The following is a 23,993-nucleotide window of genomic DNA, read 5'->3' as shown; positions in this document are numbered from 1 at the left end:
TATGAATTCCATGGCTCAGACTTTTGTAAGAAGCCCACATCACACAATTGTGCTACGATTTAAATAAAAGGAATCTCCACCACATAAATTAGTTCAAATTAAACATAATATTTACTGAACAACATGGTGCTACCTGATTGTAGCCGCAAATCTTATATATTTGTACCTAAATCAAAAGAACATGACTTGGTAGCTCAACGTTTGAAAAGTACATTCAAATAAGCAATTCGTTTGCTGGCAATTTATCCTAGATTAATGAGAACTAAACGTTAATTTGTGCCACCATGGTGGTAAAATGAAATCAACTCACATCATCATCATCGTCCGACTCATCTTAAGAAGTACCCTCAAGGCTGCTGCTCTCTTGCTTGCCTCTCCAGTGGGAGGAGCTCTACGGAGGTGCCCACATCTTCAGACAGCATCGAATCAGTTTTGAACTGCTCTCCTGACAACCAATCTTGGATCACCATCATTACATTCTGTATGTCAGGATAATGAACACAAAGGAAAACGGGCTATTGTCCTTTTTTCGTTTACAAAGCTATAATCAAGTAATTTAACTTAAATAAATTACTCAAATTAATTGGCTGAAATCCTAGCAGGATTGGGGACACAAGCAAACCTTTGAGCTGCAGCTTGAGGTCGACAGACCTAGATCGGCAGGCGGACAGAAGCGGCCAGAGCAGCTGCCTGACGTCCTCCCGCGCGCTCCTGAGCTCCGCTGCTGTGTCTCCCGCCACCGCCGCCGAGCTCACGAAGGAGAAAAAAAAACAGCTTTCAGGATCAGACATATCTAATCGAGGGAGAGGACAACCGCGACCTGGTGGCGCCGTTGAGGAAGAGGACGGCCGCGACCAGACCTAGTGGTGCCCGCCCTTGTGGCCGTCGTCCTATCGGCCGCGACCCCATGGCGCTCGCCCTTGTGGTCATCGTCCTGGTGGCCGCGATATGGTGGCGCCCTTGGGGGAGAGGACTACGGAGGTCGCCGTGTTGGGAGGAGAAGCGGCGGCGGCGGCCTCGTCCGACGGCGATGGTGGCCCCGCCCGCCACGACCTTCGGCGCCCCAGCCGCGGCCTCACATCGCAAGGCGGCGATGGTGGCGACGACGGTACCGCCCGGTTTAGCGACGGTGGTCCCGCCCGCCGCGACCTCCGGCACCCCCCGCCGCGGCCCCGCGTCGCAAGGCAGCGACAGCGGCACCCCGCGCACTGCGGCCTCCGGCGCGCCCCGCACGGCATCGCCGCCGCCTCCGGCTCGCCCCGCTGCTCCCTCGCGACGCCCAGGAGCGGCCCCTCCGACTGCCGCGTCCGGATCCGGGCGGAGACCAGAGTGCTGCGGCCAGATCCGCTGGCGCTGCCTGCGCCCATCTGGTCGCCGGCCGCGCCCTCCACTGTTGAGGGAGGGCGGCGACGGTGGATGTGTGAGGGGAGGTGGGGAGAGAAGGCAGCAGGAGAGGCAGGGGGAGGAGGCGTCGAGTGGGGTGGGATTTTTTTTGTTTTTTCCGCCCGCATTTGGATTCGAACTCCGGCGGCTTGGTGGTTGCCGTAGCGAGCATGCGCGGGCGGAAAGCGAGGCTTCAACGCGTTGAAGCCTTCGTCCCGTAGCCGTCGGATTGAGTAGAAGGCTTGTAGCGGCTGATATGAGCCATCGATTTTGATGTAGTAATATTTTCTAGGTACAAGTATTCGAGTGCACAAAGATGTAGCTTCTCAGCGGGGGGCAATTTGCGGGGTGGACGGAGCCTAATTCAATCCGTCCCTTATAGGATTGATGATTGATGAAGCTGGCACGACAAAAATTGGAACAATAAAAAAAGTGACAAGTATTATCAGTAACATCAGAGACAGTTTTATGTTATGCAGTATTATAACTTCCAAAGAAAGAAAAAAAAATCTATGCTATGCAATTAGCAAAATTGGAAGAATACACAAAAATTGACTAAGGCATTATCAGTAACATCAGAGACAGTTATGCTATGCAATATCGCAACTTCCAAGAAAGGGCTATGCTATGCAATTAGCCAACAGTATTGTGTGCCCATTCTTCAATATCACTCCTGACAGTGGAACAGCAAATTCATCAGATACAATGCTTTCTTTACTCAAGCTCCTGTCTAAGAATCAAATATCAAACCGTGCAGTCAGTACACAACATACAGGAGTTCATTCAGTTATCACAGGGTGAAAAGGTAACTCAGTAATGAACAAAATCAAACTGTACAATAAGCAAACCCAAGCATGTCCATTAGGGTGTTTCCAATGAATTCCTGAAGTAGCGGTAGAAAAAGTATAGTCACATGTACTCAAATGTGGCGCACCATAAGTTCATGACACTCCCCCTTAATACTTTAATTTACCTGCCAACTCTTTAAACAGCTACTATAAGGAACAAAGACTCCACATCAACAATAAAGAGGAAAAAGTGAAGTACCATGTGCAGCAAGTTCAAGCTAAGACTTTGCAATGCATTGGTCCCTTGTGAATCAGGTATGGGCAACAAAAGTCAGCACATGTCAAAATTCGTATGACAAATAAGCAGCATGAAGCAAAAGAATTGGAATTCAGCAAAGCATATGTTTTGCAGCTAAACTACTGTGCAAGCAATTTGAAATTTACCCCTTGCTGAATGACTGAAGAATGGAATATAAACAGTGAAGGAATGCCAACAATCAACATGAAATCCTGAAAGTTACCAGATTGCGCACAAAGCAATAAAGCAGCCAAATGAAGACAAGACAGAATCACCCATGTTAACATCAACAATGCCCAAACAGACAGTTGCTCATTTCCCCATAAGCACAACATGATAACTAAAGCAATAGTTGCTAAACACGCATTCAATCACTAATAGCATAACCAATAAGCTATCTTACTGAGAAATACTTAAGATGAGCAACAAGTTAATCCACTGATAAATACAGAAAATGAAGTAAGAACTTTCAGTTGCCTGATTCTTCATGTAGTTGCTACTTGATTTGAAACAAAATGTTGGTGTTAACTATTAGGTAATAGCTAGCCAGTTGAGACATAACACAAACAAACTCTAAGAATGGGAAGAATAATTAGCGAGAAGGCTTATCATATCAAGCACAAGAAACCATCAGATCACCGACAAGAGCTTTTGTTCTGCATTTTTTTTTCTCATTCAGAATCTGGTTATTTAACTATCCATTACAGATTAAATGGGCGGAGATGCATGTTTGATCACCCCTTCCCCAGGAATAAGCCCATACAACAAACCATCATACAGCTTGACAGATTCCTTCAAGTACAAATTCTTGACCTTCAAGAAGCACCGCAGAGTCAGCAGTGAATCAGAACCGGCCTGGTGGCTGGTCCCAACGCGCTCAACTTTGAGCAGCTCCCCAAGTTTGTTCAGCCCGCCATATAGGCCATCACAGTACTTCATGAGTTGCTTGATGTCGTACAGCACCGGGAAGAAGATCTTGGTGAGCTTCAGGAACTCAGCCAAGGTGTTAGGCATTTCCCGGCCGGTGAGCAGCCTGAGCACGTAGCCGAAGTCGTGGCCGCTGTGGAACGTGACCCACTGGATGTTGTCGTTGAGCACGACCCCGGACGACATCATCAGCTCGGCGAAGCGAGTGGAGTCGACCCCCTCGGCAGCGAAGCGGTCGAAGTCGATCCCGCTGAGGCGGAGCATGTCGACGGAGTTGGCGCTGTAGGGGTCGGTGCGCTGGTCGAAGCCCCGGAAGTTGAACTGCCAGATGCAGCCCCGCCCCCCCGTGCCGAACGGCGGGAGCGCGCCGGCCTCGTTGGAGAGGGTGAGGCCAAGCTGGATGAGCTTGAGCACGTTGACGTTGCCCGCGAGGCTGGCGTAGTTGACGTCGCTCTGGCAGTGGAACTTGCCGCTCGGCTGCACCACGAAGCCCGGGAACTCCGTGTCCATGCCGACGTACGGGTACTCGTCGATGACCTCGCGGATCACCGCGAACTCCTCCTCCAGGTTCCCCGCCCAGACCTCGCGGATCTCCACGGCGTCGGGGCCGTCTGCGGCGGGCGGAAGGGCAGCCATCGGAGCAGCCGGCGCATCCAAGTGCTCGGGGAGGCTTCGGGCGGAGGAGCAGCGAGCCGGCCTGGCGGTTCCGACTGCAGCTAGGGCTAAGGTCTCCGATGTCGGCGGGATGGGGCGGGCGGCGCGGCTCAGCGGAGGCAGTAGGAGGAGGAGGAGGAGGAGGGGGAGAAGGGGGAGGGGGAGGACGCGGAGGCGGAGGCGGAGGCTGGCGAGAGCGTTGGGCCCCAGTGTCAGCGGCGGTGAGAGCCCATGGGAGGTGAGGTGCGGTTTGCCGATGTGCGAGGCGAGAAGACGGGGCGCGGATCTAGCGGGTCGGAATCCCCTGGAGAGTGGAGAAGAAGGCGAGAGGAAAGCGGAGGCGGTGTGCTCGGCTGTCGACGAGCCGAGCTCGGACGAGCCCCTGGTGCCCGGCTCAAGGCGCAGCCGAGCTTCAAGGCCGGCTCGATCGGCTAGGTCATACTTCCATTCCATCGTTACATCTCCGCGGATTCAAATTCAATGTTGCGTATGATTCCATTTAAAAAGAATAAACGTAGTTCGAGAAATCGACCAAGTTAGGAGCCACTAAACAACCTATAAAATGTGGTTAGAACAACAAACTAGCCCTCCTCATCTAAACTATTGGATTTTACTCACTAAAAATGAATGAGCCATATCAACCTCTAGCATGTTTCGGCTCACAGCCATGATTCTCGCTCAAATTTGGCTTCTATATGATTCGAGCCGACTTCACAATTCTCCAACTTCTTTTGGTAGTTTCGCGAACCGCCGGAAATGAGTCCCTCGTGACGCGCCTGGACGCGTCCGGAGTAGGTAAGAGGCCAGCGGTTTCACATTTTTAATAATTGCTTAGTTATTGGAGTCTAGCTGGCGTGTGGTTACAGCGAGTGACATCTCATGTGACCGCTTTTTCTTGGAGTCATTGACCTAATTATGATCGTGCCAACATATTTGTGTATGGCATATGTTATCATCTTTTTTTTTTGCAAATGTACTCAAATGAGTCCCTCGTGATGCGTCTGGACGCGTCCAGAATAGGTAAGGGACTAGCAGTTTCTCATTCTTAATAATTGCTTGGTCATTGGAGCCCAGCTAACGTGTGGTTACAGCGAGTGATATCTCATGTGACTGTTTTTTCTTGGAGTCATTGACCTAATTATGACCATGCCAACATATTTGTGTATGGCATATGTTATCACGCTAGGTTTTTTTTTTGCAAATGTACTCATAATAGTTGTGGTTCCTATAGGGCGAGTAAAGAGTTGCTCACGAGATACAGTTTGCCTGTTTCAATCGCCGTGCTTGACTATGATAGTATGAAGTTTTCTTTCATCTACACGATTTTTCCTAGCTTTTTTTTTACTCAACATGGCACAACCATTTTCCGTTTTCTTTTATTCAGTATGTTGGTGGTGTGAGCATGATCAATGCGTGATCAAATAGTCACTTTCATCTCCACTAAAAATGTCTATCTTGCATACAACCTCTCTATGCTCCTAAACTATGTGACCATAAATCGTTTGAATGCGTTTTTCTTATTTATTTTGTGTAATCTGACCATTAACACGCATTTTCTCCCATTAAGGCCTTTCAGCGGTGAACAACAGGTGAGTAGGGGCGCTATGTTCATTCATGACCACAAATCCATGGTACATGGGAACAAGTAACTTTGGCACACCCAAGTTTCGGAGGGAAAAAGCCGAACGGTTCCTCAACAAAGGAAAACTCGTCCAAGCCACACGCGGCCACAATTTGGTTTTATTTTTAGGCCCTCGACTAGTGCAGCCATATGAAAGGTTGTATCACATGAAAATACAAATTGATTTTGTATATGCAGGCAATGTACCAACTCAAAGTTCCCTTCAAAATAAAATGTACCAACTCAACCTTTCGAAGCGGATCTAGGTTTGCGCTAAAGGGCATCGCAGCGATTAGGAGTTGGAATAGTGTGATGAATGCTGCTAATTGCCCAAAGAGTGGTTACGACTTAAAATGTTGTGAAATTTTTTTAACTTATACATGGATTTTATCCCTACATGCAAGTGCTATATTTTCGATTATCCCTGACTATATCGCATATTATCTGACCAGCCCTTTTCATCTATTTTCGTGATCATCTGGATCTTTTTTCCCCAGTACATGGTAGCATAGTAGCACCAAAAACGGCTGCGGCCACTAGATACGTTGCACACAGCACATGCCACTCTTGTTCCATTTTTGTGATGGATGCGAGTGACAGATGGTTCATGCTAGAAACAATCCCCACCGGCCACGGGTTCGGCGTATCACGAATACATGGCATACCGAACCGATTGACAGAAAAGGAGGTAATGATCGAAAGGCATGATTAAATCTTACTTTCGCCATGCTGACAACCTGAACGTGTTCTTGACATCGAAAAGGCGACTTCAGTATTGCATTTGTTACGTAACGCACAATCGCAAGGCATCAATCAATTCCTACCGAAACTCGGTTCCTTTCAGGCTTCGGCCGATATCTTGTCTATACTTCATGGAGTTCCAAGACCAAGAAAGGTTGTTAGGCAGGAGTACAGTAGCCTCTGTTCACGACCGCCTGACTGCCATAGAAACCAACCTTTTGACGATTCCACGAGTAGCGCAGTGGACATAATCGGTAGTTAGCGTTCAGACTTCCGCTTTACTTATCTATGGCATATTATCCGTTTAGAACGAAGTCCCCTTACGCTGTATTGATGTCATCCAAGTCAGCGTGCCATCAACGAAGCTAAACAATGATCAATTCAAATTGGAAATTAGATAGAATGTAAAGGATGTACAGGAAATGTGCTCCAGAATATTGGAAATTCTATTGAGGCTGCACAAAACAAAAGAAGCATAGGTCAGGTATCTTGGTTTCCAGTTGTAGTGATGACATGTAATATCTAAAGTAGTAATACCTTGCAGTTCAAAGCTAGACCAACAGTTGAGATGCTGTCTGGTATAACTGATATGGCACACATGAAATTTCCCTAGATCAAATATTAAGTGCCCAGGCAAAGATTTGTTCCTCAAATAATCAAGCTTTCCCCGTTCGCATTTAATTTCACTTGTCTGTTGTAGCAGATTTCTTGAGGGGTGCTCTCATCAATCTGAGAGACTTGAAATAACAAAGGGGCTAGACAATGTTTTAGCACTCCAAATACTCCTCCAGATCTAGCATCAACGAACTATTCCAGTATATCTGAGAGGAATTGCACTCAGAAAGTGTTGAAGCAGCTACTTCAGACGAAACACCCTCCAGGGCCTCAGCTAAATCTGAATGCCAAAGTCCTAACCTGCAAACCTTTCTGTACACTTCAAAACCCGCAGCTTTCAGACCTTCTGAGAAGAAATCATTTAATGATGGGCTTTCTGAGTTTATTTCTTTTAGTAACTGCATTGCAGTACCAGAATTGCGGAATATTAAAGCTGAGCATGTCTTATCCAATAACTTGACCTCAAAATCTTCTGAGAAGATCTGATGTAAGCCAGGAAGGTAAGATTTCAACTCCTTGACAGATTTTCCCCTGAAGCCCCACAAGAAAACGATGTTCTCAGTGCTCACAACTTTTGCGCTGTCTGGCTCATCAGCAAAGTCAACATCATCAGAATCTCCAACCATACAACTTGGATAAAAGACATTACAATACTCTTCAACTGCAACATACTGCTCACCAGATTGTAATTGGCACTCAGGACCTATTTTTAGTAAATTGCTTAACTTAGCAAATAATTTTGTTATTCTCAGAACATTTTGCTCATTTTTTGTTACACCACTGGTACCATCTGCACAAAAGACGAGAGAGAGAGAGAGAGAGAGAGAGAGAGAGAGAGAGAGAGAGAGGAGAGAGAGAGAGAGAGAGAGAGAGAAGGTTTAATTAAAATGCTAGTGACGAAATACTACGAAGATGTATACAGCAATTTGATGCTCATGTTACTAGTTACCAACGAAATACCAAATTCTGTTTGTTAACCAATACGGAAAAGGTGAGAAATGAGACATGGTTTACTATAAAGACATGATGTGTGAACAATGTTAGCTGGAACAGTACCTTGCTCAATTTTAATCTCCATCGGCACAAAGTATTGTCTTTGTAAGTAACTGAGAGCAGCTTGTATATTCTTCGCTTTTCTCAATGGGCCAATTTGTCTCCACAAGTGGCTGACATCAACAACATTGGAGAAGACCATTTTTAAAGAACACATAAATTCATGCATGTTTGGCGGAAGAGGCGCAACAAATTTGGAGTGCATCATTGTCATATCTGGGAAAGAGGGAAAACAGGCATGATCCAAGTGGTTAACGAGCCCTATAATTGTGCAAATTGGTGATGCAGCAACCTACCATTCAAGCAATTGTACGATACAATTGGCTTTTGTGAAGATGATAGTAGATCAATAACTTCTCGAAATCCACGGAATTTTTCCTCTTTTGATTGCTGGATAATATCCATCTGCAAGCGAGTTCCGTATGAAATCGACATTTTTTGGTACTGCTGTTATCTAGATAAGCAGAGATACGAACCAGGAAAAGATTCTTATCCTCTTTCGAACTAGTAAATATCACACACACAGCCCTAGCAGCTCCAGCTTTGTCCGGAACAACAAGAGGTACAAGGTCATCAGAGATATGGTTTACTGCCTGTAGAATAACTCAAAATAGTTAAATAATGCTCCAGTTCTCTGCAGTTACTATTGGCTCTATAAAAAACAGGGAATTAAAAAACAACATTTGAATCAACCAATTTAGTAATCATAGTTTCCTACACTCACAAACAGAGCAGCTTATTTCAAGTAGACATGAAATTTTGCATCCTTCAACTCTTTGCAGGAATTGATAGTTGCAACCAAAGAACATGAGCAAAGGAGTCTACCAGTACAAAACCATTTCTTCTTATTATTTTAGAGAAAACATCAAACTTAAGTTGTACAACCACACCTCCAAGACCAGTTGAACTTGGTGATCACTGCAGACATCAATACTAATACTGGGCCTGGAACCATATGTTTCACCACCCAAAATCAATCTACTAAGGGAACTAACCAATGAACCTGCACAATAAGAAGACAATATTAGGAGCAATCTAAGTGAACAAGACAAATTTCTATAATGCAATGACACGCCATCCTCCTGCGTGTTTGAGAAAAAAAGAAGTGAAAGTCGATGATGAGGGTCATTTATGGACAGTAATCTACCATCATCCTTTTTGTTTGGTTCTGCATATCCTTTTCTCCAGTGCATTATCCTTGACTTTATTCTACTTTTGAAAACTGAATCAGCAACTGATGTGCTTTGTGATGGCAATAGTGGACGAAGATGAGGAGTAAATATCTTTTGCCTTGCAAAGGATTCTTGAACCCTTGATAGATAAGATATACCTGTCAATACAGTTAACAGAGAATTAGTCCTATTTATAAAACAACCTTACTTAATTGTTGCTTTGACACGTAGCTTACTACTCACCATCATAAATGCACATATTGAAATCAAAGCCATCATTAGCCATAGTTGATAAATAAGATGATTGACAGGAGAAACTGTATGAAGGCATTCCTAACTGATGTTCATCTCTAGGAAATATGTGAAAATTGTACCTGTATAACCAAAGCACCCACAGGCACAAAGCATCAGCAATAGTATACCATAATAGAAACAAAAAGGATAGACTGAAGTAAAGATACATAGGACAGCAATGTTATCAAGGAGACCTGGATTTGTTTTATATTCATCAAACCTCTGAAGCTATATAATCATTTACCAAAAAGGAACTTGGAATTCATTGTTACCAAACAGGAAAGGATGATTATACAAAAAAGAGTGAAGAATGCAAAGTTTAGTGGTCTCAACTACCATGCTTCATTTGATTGCTAGGTATATCTGATTTTCTTGCCTAGCAAGGTCCCTAGTCTCTTTGCCACGCAAGGCTAGTGCTCAAGGAAACTAAACATGAGGTGCCTTCTGACCCAGCTATTCCTTTACAGGAGAATTTGGATATACACCAAAGCTCTGGATAGATATTCCTGGTTCCTAGTTGAGTCTTACTCAAAATGTTTCTGCTAACTTAGATCATCTTTGGCATTCATCGAAGCATAGAATTAACCTAAACACAATTCAGACAATAGACTTCCTCGTTGCTTGTTTGTTATCAAAGCATGGGAGTGTACTTGTAAACCTGGGGACGTTTTAAACTACAGAAAAATATACCAGTTTCATTCTGTGATTTCACATTATTTGTTCAGGAATCAGGTTGTTTATCTGAAATACTTTGTTCACTACGCTTCCCTTATACAGATGTAGCCGTTTTTCTTTATTTTTGTCTTCTGACTATTGATTATACAGTTGGTGCTCTACGTCTTTTGACTGCCTGCGACCTTATGCAGAACTGAAACCATCATGCTAGTTTTCCTCCTCACGTACCATTTCTGGCTGAAGCTCTTCAGGACATGACATGGATATAGTACTGCTCACTGTGACAGAACAACTAAGCTTCAGAAAATGTTGATGCAAGTTTCCATTTATCTACTGAAGTTACAATAGTCACATTTGATACTACTCCCTAAAAGCAGCGCCATTCCGTTAATACACACAAGGTGTTTGACGAAACGCCTCAAGCAGCCAAGCTGGATGAAACGCCTCAAGCTGAGCCTGCAAAATATTAGGCTGATACGCTACAGCCATCGCCCAACCTAATAGCTAGATCACCTAGCCGTCTGTTGCAGCAGGCACAACATGCTCGACAGAACACTACGACGGGAAAATCCCAATTGTTGATGCTCCATGCGGGAGATGGGTGAGAGAGAGCTGCTTACGGGTAAGCGACGAGGGCAGAGGGAGAGGAGTTGCGCAGCAGGAAGGGACAGACGGCGATCTGGAGCGGCTGGAAGGACTCCGCGGCGAGCTTCGCCTTGAGGTACGCCGTCTCCGCGGTGTCCACCGGCAGCGCGCGGCGCCACTCGGTGGGGGCGCCCGTCTTCTGCGCCGCCACGGCAACGTAGTCGCAGGACTCCAGGTGGGAGCGCAGCTCCCGCACGGCCTCCGCGAAGTTCCGCCTCGTCACCTGCTTCGCCGACGCGGCGGCGGCGCGCGGGGCAGCCATGCCGCCAGTGTCGGGACCGGACGCCGAGCACGGCCAGTGCCGAAGAGCGGGTAAGCGGTGGTGGGCGCGGGGTGTGCGGCGGGTTGGACGGGTGGGAGCGGCGGCGGCGCGTGGGGAGGGGGAGGGGGAGCGGTGCGGCGGCGCGCGATCGGCGTTGCGTCGGGAGCCGTCAGGCCCACCGAATGACGGACATCCGCTGCGAAGCGGGCCGCACAAAGTTGGGCTGTTTTTTTTTTTAATCTCTCTCTTTCGAGAGCAGAGAGTGAAGGTGATGGGCCGTGACGTCTTTCCCCGACAGGTGTGGGTCCGCGGTTTTTTCTTTTTTATATTTAAAAAAAATAAAATTTCAAAAATATATGTCGGTTTTGGAAAATTTCAAAAATATACCCCGATCGCCCTATGGGGGGCGACAGGGCTCAAATGTAATTTTTTTTCTTCAAATTTGCAACGAAGTCCCTAGAGAAAAAAAGAGGGGGGCCTGTCGCCTCCCCAACGGGCGACAGGCCCCTGTCGCCCGCCCAGTGGGCCCGTCAGGGGGGCCGGTCGCCCCTCCTGCGGGCGACAGGGGGGTCTTGTCGCCCCCCCCCCCCCCACGGGCGACCGGGTCAGCCCGCCTATATAAGGCCTCCCCCTCATTCCCTCCTCTCATTTGACCTCAAAAAATCCAGAAAAAAGAGAGGGGTGAGAAGAAGGGAAGCAGCGAAGCTCTGCCGAATTCCGCACTTGTGATCTACCGGTAACTTTCGTATAAATTCGTTGATATTGTATAACAATTTAATTTAATTAGCAGATTAGCTGAATTAGATTTGGTGCTTTAGAACACTGGTTTAGTATTACAATTTGAGTACTATTACAGACTTTTTCAAATAAAATAATTATACATTAGAATAGAATTATGATAGTACCTTATTGATAATGCAGTATAAGACAATAGAATTATAACAGTACCTATATTTTCACGCATCGATTTGGTATACGATATGTGCATTGCTTAAATTATGGTTTGTTATTTGGCGCACCACACTATAGCGCCAATGTCTTCGTCAGGATCAACCTATATTCCGTGGAGCAAGTGTAAAGCCACCGTACCCAAAGGAATTGATGTGCCAATGTGCTTCTGCGGTTCGTTATGCAAGTTCATGCAATCTGAGGTTTTAGGAGATGACTACGGCATGAGGTTCTTTATGTGTGAGAACTACGAATATGATCCACCTAAGCGATATGGCAAAGACCGGGCCAAGGTAGCAGGACAACATACGCTATTTTTCTATATGACCTAACATTGAGTTATGATTCTAACTTGTGTTGGACAAAATCTCCTCCGCCTCTTTGTGATTTTATGCAGTGGTTCGACACCGTGCAGTCGCAGCAGGCAAATGACATTGTCGAACAAAAAGCAAGATGGCCTGCAGAACGTTGGCGCCGAATGAAGCACGAGGAACAGCAAGAGGAGAAGAGCAACAAAGAGGAAGAAGAGATCCGCAAGAGGATGGAGGAGGTGGATCGTAAGGCGGCGGCCGAACGTGAAGCTGACAGGGAGAGAAAGCGAGAGAGGGCACGCCGTGCGAAGGAAGCCGGGCCCGAAGCAATTAGGAAGGGCAAATATCCTAGGTGCACTCAGTAGAGTAGTACCATGTAATCCTGGCATTTTACATTCCATAAGGCATGGTAGGTTTAGATGCAACAAGAAATTATCTTGTCACGTGCACATGCCACTGCAATTAGTTGTTTGCGTTTTAAGTTGAGAGCTTAACTCTGTGTGTTGTAGCCTTTACCATTAATTTGCAGTTGTAGCCGGGAGTCTATGAAATCTTTGAACTTTTCCTTAATATTTTCGGAACTTTTCATGTTACTAGAATACTAAAAAACACACATTAATATAACGATAAGAATTAAGAACTAAGAAATACATCAGGGTCTGCTGTTAAAAAGCTTGAATAGCTCAAAATATGAACCATAGTGTATCTAGCTGCGAGTACGAGATCACAGGTTGCCACTGCTCAGCACGGCGATCACGGGTTTCCCAAATGTCGCATTCTTTGCCCAAACATACGTGACAAAAGACGACAACCCAATAGCAGTGCTCTTCCAATATTTCAAAAAGATGTGACAACACGGCAACCACACCAGCTCACCTTCAAAGCAGTCTCTCTGGCGAGGACGACGGACCTGTCATTCTACAGCGAAGGTCTGTGGCGTGTAGTGGGGAAGGCGGCATCTAGGCGCGATCGACCGAGCGGCAGTAATGTAGTGCTGTGAGTCTGCATGCACAGAGATGCATCGAGTAGTCATTTCGAGAATCGAATATAGCCTTTTCAGTGTTAGGTCAGCTAGCCTCTTCATTGTGTTGTCATGTAGGTTTTTTAGGTGCATTTACACTCCACACTCCGGGTATCAGACCTTTGTGCGCCTATAAATACTCCCAAGTTTGTGAACTCCCAGCACAACTCAAACATCAAACCTCATTGTATACCCAATGTCTGGAGGTGGGTCTAGCGGGAAGAATTACTATGGTTTTGGGAAAGGAAAAGCGGGGAGAAAGGGAGACCCCATAATATGGGAGGGGCCTCTTGGACCTGATTCCTTTCCGGAACCAGTGTTTGAGTTTCCGCCACAGCACAAGAGTGAATTTACCAATGAAACTCCTCTTCGACAATACGATAACCGTAGAGAACCGTGGACAAAATGCAGACATGGTGAGGACTGCTTAGTGCAGATGTGCACCGACGGGATGGATGGCGGTCGGCGTTTCTTTAAATGTCCACACGCATGGGTAATACTCGGTTGTTTCATTTCTTTATCTTCAATGAGACACCTTACATGGAATTTGTTTTGCAGTCTTCCGATGCACCAGAAAACTGTGGTTTTACTAGATGGGTAGATCCTGCACCAATTGATTCTGTTCAGGAGTTCATCGAGTACCTCCAGATAAAGATCTTTGATCTGGAATGTAAGGTGAACCATTATGAGGAAGTGAGCGAGGGTAACAAAGACGACGAAGTTGATGATATCAGCAATGCAGCTGTTTCACAGGATGAACCATGCACTATTCGTTACTGCAACTGCCCTTGTCACAAGAAGAAGGGCCATGCGCCTCCGGCACCACCGCCTGCACCACCTGCAATGGGTGGATACTGCGGAGAAGGCTCAACGCAGTTTGCTATGTGGGGGTATGGCTACTAGGACTACCCTAGTGCTAGTGACATGCTGTATCATTGTGTTTATTCTGTTTTTTTTAAATTACCTAAGGCATGTTAGGTTAGTCCGGAATCTGTTTACCGTAGTTTGCAACGGGTTCTGACATGCCACTGCATGTGTGATGTGTGTTTCATTATCGTTGTATTATGATGTAAAATTTGGTGGTTCACATTACGTAATACATTTCTTAGTTCTTATTTCTTATCGTTATATTAATTACATGTGTGCTTTTAAGTTACCTGTAGATCAGGAGTACGCAATTCGGCAGAGCTTCGCCGCTTTTCTTCTCCTCACCCCTCTCTTTTTTTCTGAATTTTTAGGCTCAAATGACAAAGGGAATGGCGGCGAATGGTGGCCAGGGTTTAAGCAATAACGGAAACAGCAGCAATTAGTGGATTCATGTTGAGTTCCTCGTGTAAAAAAAAGAAATGGTTAAGGATACAATCAACCAAGAAATTATTACTTCGAACTTCTAAGCTCTATTGGTAGAAGTAACTAATAAGTACAAATAAATGATAATCGAAATCGTCCGAATTGCTTCGAGATCTCGTTTTTAGTTTCTAATCATTATATGTTTGTGTAAATCAACGTGAAATCTGCATCTACCAGACATCCGCGCTGACAAAAAAGTTTATAGTTCGAAATCACATGAAAAGTAGTTTCTCTAGTGTCATCCTTTAGAGGCCGCATCGCCCACCAAAATTGACATCCGACACCTTCCGTAAATTTCATGATAATTCGAACTCGATTTTCAAATCCTTCTGCAAATATATCACAATAAATCTTCGGACGCTGGAGGAATTTTATGCAATTCAATAGGCTTTGTTGGCCAGGGCTTAAAACACAGGAGCTTGTCGCCCCCCCAACGGGCGACAGGGGCCTGTCGCCCCTGGGGCAGGCGACAGGGGCCTGTCGCCCGTTGGGGGGGCGACAGGCCCCCCCTTTTTTTTTCTCCAGGGACTTCGTTGCAAATTTGAAGAAAAAAATTACATTTGAGCCCTGTCGCCCTCCATAGGGCGACCGGCGTATATTTTTGAAATTTTCCAAAACCGACATATATTTTTGAAATTTTAATTTTTTTTAAATATAAAAAAGAAAAAACCGCTGTGGGTCCCTACTACTTCCCCATGCATGGGCCCGCCCCCATCGGTCGGTCCTATCCCCATGCTGCCACCCACCCAGGAGGCGAACGGTGTGGCCGTCCAGGACGTGCTGCCACCTATCCAGGAGGAGGACACTGTGGCCGTCCAGGACGGCTTGCACGCCCTGCAGCTCCAAGACAAGGAAGATCTGATGCTGCTCCAAGACAAGACCCGATGCTGCTGGAGGCCAGCCTGCCGTTGCCAACTGCGCAGCTGTCGACCCCACCAGCGATCAAGCTCCCCCGCCTTGACCCGGTGACCGGGCCCCTCTACTTCGACACTACCGGCGTTTGGGCCACTACGGTGACTCAGCTTGTGGTAAGCCCAACTGAGCATGTTCCCGATCTCCTAACTGGGCCGGATGGCGAACCTTGGATCCTCAGCAGGCCAAGCCCGGGGATTTTTTCTTTTTTATATTTAAAAAAAATTAAAATTTCAAAAATATATGTCTGTTTTGAAATATTTCAAAAATACCCCAAGTCGCCCTCTCATAGGGCGACAGGCCTTAAGTGTAAATTTTTTTTTTCAAATTCGCAATGAGGTCCCTGAAAAAAAAGCACTGTCGCCCGCCGGCCCACGGGCGCGGTAGCGCGGCAGGGGGGCCTGTCGCCCCCCACGCGGGCGACAGGGGGGGCCTGTCGCCCCCCCCCGGGCGACCGGGGTAACCCCCCTATAAAAGGTCCAGCCCTCCCCTTCCCTCCTCATTTGAGCCCGAAAATTCCACCAAAAATCCAGAAAAAAAGAGAGGAGTGAGGAGAAGAAAAGCGGCGAAGTCCTGCCAGATTCAGCACTTGTGATCTGCAGGTTAGTACATTTAGTTTATATATTGTTAGATTTAAGTACTACGTATTTAAATATGAGTAATTTAAGTAGGGGTGAGTAATTTAATTTAATTAGTGCTATAGTAGAACCATTTAAGTAGGAGTTCAATGATACTTTAGTTTGTAGTTACGTAGTATTAAATTAGTTTAGAAAATTAGTTCTACGCATTTATTATTACAATTGCAGTACTATTAGAGACGTGTTTATAAATTAATTATGATTTAGAATAGAATTTGGCATATGCAGTATAGAATTTGAGTGTCATCACGTACTTATGAATACTTATACGTTGTAGTTGAATTTCATACTTAGTTTTTACGGATTATTGAATAAGGTAGTGAGGTAAAGAGTATAACTCGATAAGTATTATGTGATATACAGATATGTCGAGCAAGATGCAGTTTCAAGTATTTTATGGTGAATACAATGTTATGTATGGGCCAAATGGAGTAGATCTTTCTGCCTTTAAGCGCACATCTAGCGGCATAGATAAACCTCTGGAAAGGAGTTTTGGTTCCATATGTAAGTGGCTGCAGCGTGGGTTCAATGTTGATCCGTTGACACATGTGATCACTGTCCAGTCTCTTGTTAATTGGGAGGTAGAAAGTGTGTAGCGAAAATGGCCTCTCATGCCATATTTCAATATAATGTTTTGGCGATTGATGACACACGCAACACTTGAACTAATATGTTTGCTTAGATGATATACTCAGGCTTTTAGGTTCAAGTGATGACAAAGAGAAGAGAGGCGAAGCTAGGCCCGAAGGGCCGCCCCTAAAAGAAATCAAGTCACCGGTTGAACCGACGCCAAACAAATTACACACGTCGGTGCATTGACTTGAGCACGTCTGGGAGTTTTAGTATCACCGGATGAACCGACGTAAGGCAAAATGTACTCATCGGTGCAATGACAGAGATGGCCTGCGGGCTAGGGTTTGGCACCGGATGAACCGACGATAGGAAGTTTGAATACGTCGGTGCAATGGCAGAAGCAGACCAAGGAAAATGCATACATCGGATGAACCGATGATGCACCGGTTAATGGCGTCGGTGCAGTTGTCCAGAGAGTTTGTTTTTCAAGGATCAGAGGACAGTTGCACTCACCGGTTAAACCGACGCTAACATTACATACACCGGTCGATTGCGTCGGTTGATTGCCCGTACACGTAACGGCTAGTTTTCAGTGGGCAGTTTAGTATCACCGGTTAAACCGACGATGGCGATTTGGGGAGCATCGGATTAACCGGTGTTAAGCACATTTCTGGCAGCTTTTCTCCAACTGCTATATTTGCTTGTGCTGCCTATATATACCCCCAAGGCCGCACCATTTGAGTGTGCTGGAGTTCAAGGAAGTATACAAGAGCTAAAGATCATCTCCAACCACCATAGAGCTTCATTGTACATCATATAGGCTTAAGCACACTTGTTAGAGTGCTTAGTGCTTGATTAGGGATTAGTTCTTGCGAGAGCTCCCTTGAGAGAAGTCTTGCTGCGGCAAGCAAACACTTGTACTCGTCGTGTGACCCTCCGACTTGGTGTGGAGTGGCAACGACACTTTGTGCGGGGAAGGAGGCCCCTACTTGGTGTTAAAGCTCCAAGATAGTGAAGACGGTGCCGTGGTGACGCTTCGAGATAGACGGTGGCGGTGACCTCGTCTTTGTGACTTGGTGTCACTTAGCCTTTGCTTGTCGGGAGCCTTGGAGGCGTGGCAAGACGGTGATCAAGCGAAGAGACTCGGTATCACACTTGTTCTTTGTGAGCAAGTGGCCGTGGACGTAGGGAGGGACTTTGGTGTCCTAACCGAACCACGTTAAATCGTGTGTCTTGGTGTCTTCACGGGAGTTTGCATATCCTCTCCCTTACCGCTTTACTTACCGCATTACGTTTCCGCATTTACTCTTTCTTGCTTACCTTTACTTTCCTAGTTAGTTTGATTAGGATTGGCTATAGGTTGCAAGTCTTTTGGGGTAAGTAGAGGGTAGCATAGATAAACCTTAGTCATAACTAGCATGTGTAGGACGTGTTAGGTTTATTTTATGCAATTAGATTGAGCCCTAGAATAGAAAAGCGATTAGCGACCCTATTCACCCCCTCCCCCTCTAGGGTCGGACACCCCGGTGATCCTTACAAAGTGAATTATGGGAATTAATGATGATACACAGCACTGATGACTGGCAGAAGTACATGCAAGCAGCTCTAGAGCGTGGGTGGCCTCTGGCCATTCTTGTTCAAATTCAGGAGAAGACACAAAATGAAATCCAACATTGTGCAGATCAAAGAACTCCGAGTATTCGAAGAGAGACCAATTATGGTGAGCAAGATGAGTCAGAAGAGACAGAGAACCAAAACATGGGACCACAGGGCCTTGCTGATGAGGGAGAAAGGATACATAGCATTGTGGACGAGATGAAGGCAGAAGACCAAACCGCAATAGAGATGGAAGAATGTGAGGACTCATCTGATGACGAGCAGTACTCATTGCCAAAAGAGTGTAAAGAGCATGGTTTTGGCAGTCATGTCGCAGAAGATGTACGAAATCAGGAGTGGGAGTACAGAGGGAATGAGGTAGTGCAAGGTGCAACATATCCAAACATTGAAGCCGTAAAAGATGCTGTGAGACTATGGGCAATCTCATTGAAACGAGAATTCAGAGTCGTAAAGTCTGGCAGTAAAGAATATGAGGTGAAGTGTGTGAATGCTGGATGTCCATGGCGAGTACATGCATTTAAGGGAAAATGGAAGTCAAACTGGAAATGTTCCATTGTCACATAGCACACTTGTTTGCTGTCAGAAGTTCTTCCCTCGCATCGCAATATATCATGCGACTTTGTTGCAAAGTAAATGTATGGGTTTATTATGGACAACCTAAATTATGAGACAAAAATGATTGTTCGACACATTGAGCAGACTTACTAGTACACCATCAGTTATTTGAAGGCATGGCGGGCTAAACAAAGGGTGTTCGAGATGCGGTTCGGCACATACGAGGCATCATATGATAACCTACCTAGTATGTTATCCCAGGTTGCTGCTAGAAATCCTGGAAGCTTTTATAACACATACCTTGTACCAGTCGTGACTAGGGGACAAAGAATTATACAACGAGCCTTCTTTTGCATAGGTGCTTGTGTTAGAGCATTTCAGTTTTGTCTTCCGGTGATCTGCATTGATGGCACATTTTTGACTGGAAGGTATAAAGGTCAGATACTCACCGCAATCGGTGTAGATTGCAACAACCAAATTGTTCCGCTCGCATTTGCATTTGTTGAGAATGAGAACATAGACAGTTGGTATTGGTTCCTTGAACGAGTGAAGATTCATGTTGTTGGTGCACGTCCAGATGTGTGCCTTATTAGTGATAGGCATGCAGGTATCCTGCAATCAATACTAAAATTGCAACGTGGAACTGCGACAATGCCTCCATTATGGCCTGATGTCCAAAACAGGTGGTGCATTAGGCATATGGGTGCAAACTTCTATGAACACTTCAAGAACAAGGATCTTAAGAACCTGTTTAAGAGGTTGTGCACCCAAAATCAACAGAGAAAATTCAATGCATTATGGCAGATGCTTGATCAGTTGACTGCAGAGCTAGTGAAGGTAAGGGCATCAGGAGCAGGCACGAGTCAGGCTGCAGAAGCTAGGGATTCAATTGAGAAGCCATTTTCACACTGCATTCGAGGTGCACCTAAGGAGAAATGGTCATTCCTTTATGATACCAACGGAATATGGTATGGAGATGGACTCCTTGCTAGACCCAGTGATCGACTCGAGCCACAGGTCTTACTTTGCAGCTGTTGAGCACCGAGCCCTACAGGTGCTACGTCCTCGTCCACCCGGGGAGCCCTAGTGGCTTGCCGTGCTCTGATGATTGGCTCACCAAGATCCAGCCGTGGGTGGACCAATGGGAACAGGCAGACGAGCTCATGGTCCATCCAACAGGACCACACACAGACAGCTCCTTTAGGGCTTACCTCACTTGGTACTTACCCCGGACTCGGACTCGTCTGGTTTTTGTTGACACTCACCCGCAGCCACACCAGGCGAGGCCTCAGGATGGCTATGGCCGGCACCACGTGGAGGCACTAGCTGGCGCGGTGAGTCTCTTGATCATATTTGCATATATATATATAATCATATTCATAAGATAATTCATGTGTTTGTAACTGTACCTTTACTGAATTGATGCAGCTTCGCCTTTGCAACATGATGGAGACGGACTGCTCGACTTACTTGACGAGGGTACGTGCCGGATCCCTAATGACCCAGTTTGAGCAGACAGAGGCATGGTCGAGGCAGCGTGATCAGTTACATCAGGTAGTGCACAACTTCGGAAGCCGTGTGCAGTACGAAGACAGCCACGGGTCGTCTCAGGCCTTGTCGTCGTTCCCGTGTCCGTCGACCATGCACGGGCCGACGTCGCAGTTCTTCCCAAGTGCAGGTAACGTACATATCTCTTTAAAATTACATCAAGTGTTCCTACATATTTACTAATATCACATACAAGATACGATCCAGCTACTGCGTTCGGCCATACTAGAATGTTTAGAGGGACAGCACCAGTTGGCGGACCGTATCCAGGGATGGTACCAGGGCCACAGATACCGGCCTACACAGGTTAGTTTATGTTTCGTATTTCGGTTTCTACATGGCATGACAAAATATACGAGCGTACGCTAACATCCACATTTTTTGCGTAGGATTCTACCCCCATGCGAGCGCCGGACCTTCTTCTTCCTCCTTTCGACCAGATAACGAGACCTTCACCTTAGACGACTTCGACAGCTTGAGTCCAGAAGAGCCTGCCGCGCAAGATGACCCCGATGTCTCGGGGTATTCACAGCTAGGAGGAGCACCACTTGAGATCTCTCAGCAGCAGACACCGCAGCCCCTTGAGCGTCCTGAGTGACAGGTGAGGTCTCCGGATGTTCTCACCTACTCCGACGGCCATGTCCGTGCCCAGCAGAGGGCTAAGAGGGTCCGACGCCCTAGGGGTGGTTAGATGTATCTGATGTTTGTATCTCTGATGTTTATTTATAATGAGATAGCTGTGGACCGCTTATTTGTATCCGATGCTTATGATTGTGGTAGGTTACTTGTCATTTGTTTCTATAGATACTATTGATGTGAACTTATTATGTTTGTGGGTTCCATAATGCTCGTGAAATAAGAGAAGTTCTTGCGATTTTTTCCCGTGATTTAATGAAGGACAAGTTAGGTGCGGTAGGAGTCAGCGGCCGAGATCCTGCCGACGATGATAACGAATACACGCTCGAATAGGTCAAAATAGGTCCCTGGAGGAAAAAAAAGGAGGGGGCTGTCGCCCCCCCGGACGACAGGCCCCTGTCGCCCGAGGGGTGGGCGACAGGGGCCTGTCGCCCGTTGGGGAGGCGACAGGCCCTCTTTTTTTTTTCTCCAGGGACTTCGTTGCAAATTTGAAGAAAAAAAATTACACTTTGGGCCTGTCGCCCTATGGGAGGGCGACCGGGGTATATTTTTGAAATATTTCAAAACGGACATATATTTTTGAAATTTTAATTTTTTTTAAATATAAAAAAGAAAAAACGGCCCAAGCCCGTCTACCAAGACCAGCTTCAGCCCATTGGAGGAATGGGCACAGGAAATGCTTGAGCTCAGTGCTGCTGACCGCAACAACACCCTGGGCAGCCCACCTGCGCAGCTTGGCGCGGACGCGGAACAGGCCGCCCTCCCTGAGGGCCTGCTCTCCCCATCGCCTCCCGGGGCCGCCGACGCCCCGGACATGGCGAACGCCTTCATCGACATGCTCACTGCACCGCCGCCCGCTCCTGTGCTCGCCGCTCCACTGGCTGCCGCCGAGATACTGGATGTGGCTGCAGACGTGGCTCCAGCTGTTACTGGGGCTGCTGTGGTGGTCCAGGAGGCGGTGCCATTCACCCCCTGGCGCAGCGACCGTCTCGCGAAGAAGGCCAAGGCGCAGCAGGCACTGGCAGCAAAGAAGACTGCCACAAAGGACCAGCCGGTGGAACGTGCCCAGGGCGTACTGATGGCCAAATGGGGCATCATGGAGGATGCCGAGACATCCAAGGAAGGGCAGCGCAAGAAGTACATGCAGATGTACGAAGGATTCATGCCAGCGGTGGCCATTGCGGCGGTGGATGACCTGCTGTCCGAAGGCATCATCAAGCCCGGTCCTGCAGGGCGCTCAGCGGATGCTGCTGCTGCTTAAGTTTGCAATGCATCTGCTTATTCAACGTAGCATTTAAGTTTCCTTATGTATCGTGTCAAGAACAAGGCTGTGTGGTCAGCTAGGTGGTTATCTGGTAGGAGGTTTGACGGGGTGGTGTTCAAGTTTAGGTTCAGAACTTGTGTAAACGGCTTCGGATCAGACATACTGTCTATCCCCGGCCTAGGTCTATGGAAGTCGCTTTGCAAGTTCAGTTATGAATGATGACAAATGCATTATCTTCAATTGGAATGTCCGTGGTTTGAACTCTGTGGCACGCCGTGATGTGGTCAGGGGTCTGGTAAACGACCACAGATGCAATGTGGTCTGCCTCCAAGAAACGAAGCTGGCCTGTGTAGATGACAACGTGATAATTCAAACTTTGGGACAGCAGTTTGTGGGCTCATATTTTTATTTGCCAGCACAAGGTACTCGGGGAGGTGTCATTGTTGCCTGCTCACACGATCTGTACACCTTGCAGTCAGTGACGACTGGACAATATTCTATTTCAGCTATCATCACCAGTCGGGCTGATAACTCCCAATGGAGTATTACCGGAGTGTATGGACCTCAAGAGGATCAAGAGAAAATACAATTTATTAGTGAGATGTGCTCTCTCCGGCACCAGATGCTCCCCAGTTGGATAATCCTAGGAGACTTCAACCTCATCTACAGGGCTTGTGACAAGAACACTGACAGAGTGAATAGAGGCATGATGCACAGTTTCAAATCAGCCCTTGACAATCTTGAGCTTAAAGAAATCCATCTACATGGCCGTAAATACACCTGGTCCAGTGAGACGGACAACCCTATACTCACAAAAATTGATCATGTCTTCTGTACAAAAGATTGGGAAATGAACCACCAGCACAGTTATATGCAGGCCCTGTCTTCCTCAGCCTCTGACCACTGCCCGATGCTGCTCTCATGCAACCCTTTCCACAAGGCTTACGCTGGCTTCCGGTTCGAAGCTTACTGGCTCCGCCTGCCAGGTTTTGCTGAAACAGTGGTACAATCCTGGACAAAACCCTGCCACTCAAATGACAAGATCAGAGTTCTACACATCAAGCTGGCACGACTGGGCAAAGCCCTTCGCTCTTGGAGTCGGAAAATGGTCAACGAATGGAAGCTTCGGACAGACATTGCACACGAAATCATACTATGCCTCGACCAGGCTCAAGATCGTCGGCAGCTTTCCGCAGAGGAGCTCTCCCTACGCAAGCGGGCCAAACACAAGATCCTGGGTTTTGTGGTACTCAAAAGGATAAAGATTCGGCAGCGATCACGGCTAACATGGATCAAGGAAGGTGATGCCAACACCAAGTTATTCCATCTCCGAGCCACGGCAAGACGCCGAAAGAACTTCATACCTTCTCTTGCAACGGCAAATGGCATGGTCACGGCACAGCAAGACAAGGCCAGCGCACTACTGTCGCACTACACGGAACAGCTCGGCTCTTCCCCGACCCGAGCACACACGCTCAATTGGGAGCTGTTG

At 46.7% G+C, this 23,993-nt stretch overlaps 2 protein-coding genes across 5 annotated transcripts; both read right to left on the bottom strand.

The window, feature by feature from the left end:
• Nucleotides 1-3,104: 3,104 nt before the first annotated feature.
• Nucleotides 3,105-4,352, bottom strand: LOC120679585 (probable CCR4-associated factor 1 homolog 6). The gene has a single exon (XM_039961195.1). It carries the CDS (start codon nt 4,030-4,032, stop codon nt 3,178-3,180), a length of 855 nt encoding a protein of 284 aa, XP_039817129.1. The 5' UTR covers nt 4,033-4,352; the 3' UTR covers nt 3,105-3,177.
• Nucleotides 4,353-6,360: 2,008 nt separating this feature from the next.
• LOC120679231 (poly(A)-specific ribonuclease PARN-like) lies at nt 6,361-11,314 on the bottom strand. 4 transcript variants are annotated; one of them, XM_039960774.1, is made up of 10 exons: nt 10,842-11,311; nt 9,496-9,626; nt 9,228-9,410; nt 8,971-9,083; nt 8,557-8,673; nt 8,377-8,485; nt 8,084-8,296; nt 7,707-7,817; nt 6,950-7,610; nt 6,361-6,867 (listed from the first exon to the last, which is right to left on the bottom strand). In XM_039960774.1, exons 1-9 carry the CDS (start codon nt 11,126-11,128, stop codon nt 7,180-7,182), a joined length of 1,695 nt encoding a protein of 564 aa, XP_039816708.1. In that variant the 5' UTR covers nt 11,129-11,311; the 3' UTR covers nt 6,361-6,867; nt 6,950-7,179. The 4 variants fall into 4 exon arrangements, with proteins under 4 accessions (XP_039816708.1, XP_039816710.1, XP_039816707.1 ...); XM_039960776.1 differs by adding an exon at nt 10,450-10,499 and having other exon boundaries at nt 6,950-7,817; nt 10,842-10,985; XM_039960773.1 differs by having other exon boundaries at nt 6,950-7,817; nt 10,842-11,314.
• Nucleotides 11,315-23,993: the final 12,679 nt, after the last annotated feature.

This window comes from Panicum virgatum, chromosome 6N (assembly GCF_016808335.1).
Source record: "Panicum virgatum strain AP13 chromosome 6N, P.virgatum_v5, whole genome shotgun sequence".
Classification (NCBI taxonomy): Eukaryota; Viridiplantae; Streptophyta; class Magnoliopsida; order Poales; family Poaceae; genus Panicum; species Panicum virgatum.
The sequence above is the reverse complement of the archived record's forward strand: the minus strand, read 5'-3'. Positions and strand labels throughout refer to the sequence as shown.

Coding starts and splice junctions, on each gene's coding strand:
- LOC120679585 (XM_039961195.1), bottom strand. CDS start 4,032: ATGGCTGCCCTTCCGCCCGCCGCAGACGGCCCCGACGCCGTGGAGATC.
- LOC120679231 (XM_039960773.1), bottom strand. CDS start 11,128: ATGGCTGCCCCGCGCGCCGCCGCCGCGTCGGCGAAGCAGGTGACGAGG. Junction 9,627..10,841: donor TCTGCCCTCGTCGCTTACCC/GTAAGCAGCTCT, acceptor TTGGTTATACAG/GTACAATTTTCACATATTTC. Junction 8,674..8,970: donor AAGTTCAACTGGTCTTGGAG/GTGTGGTTGTAC, acceptor GTTATTCTACAG/GCAGTAAACCATATCTCTGA.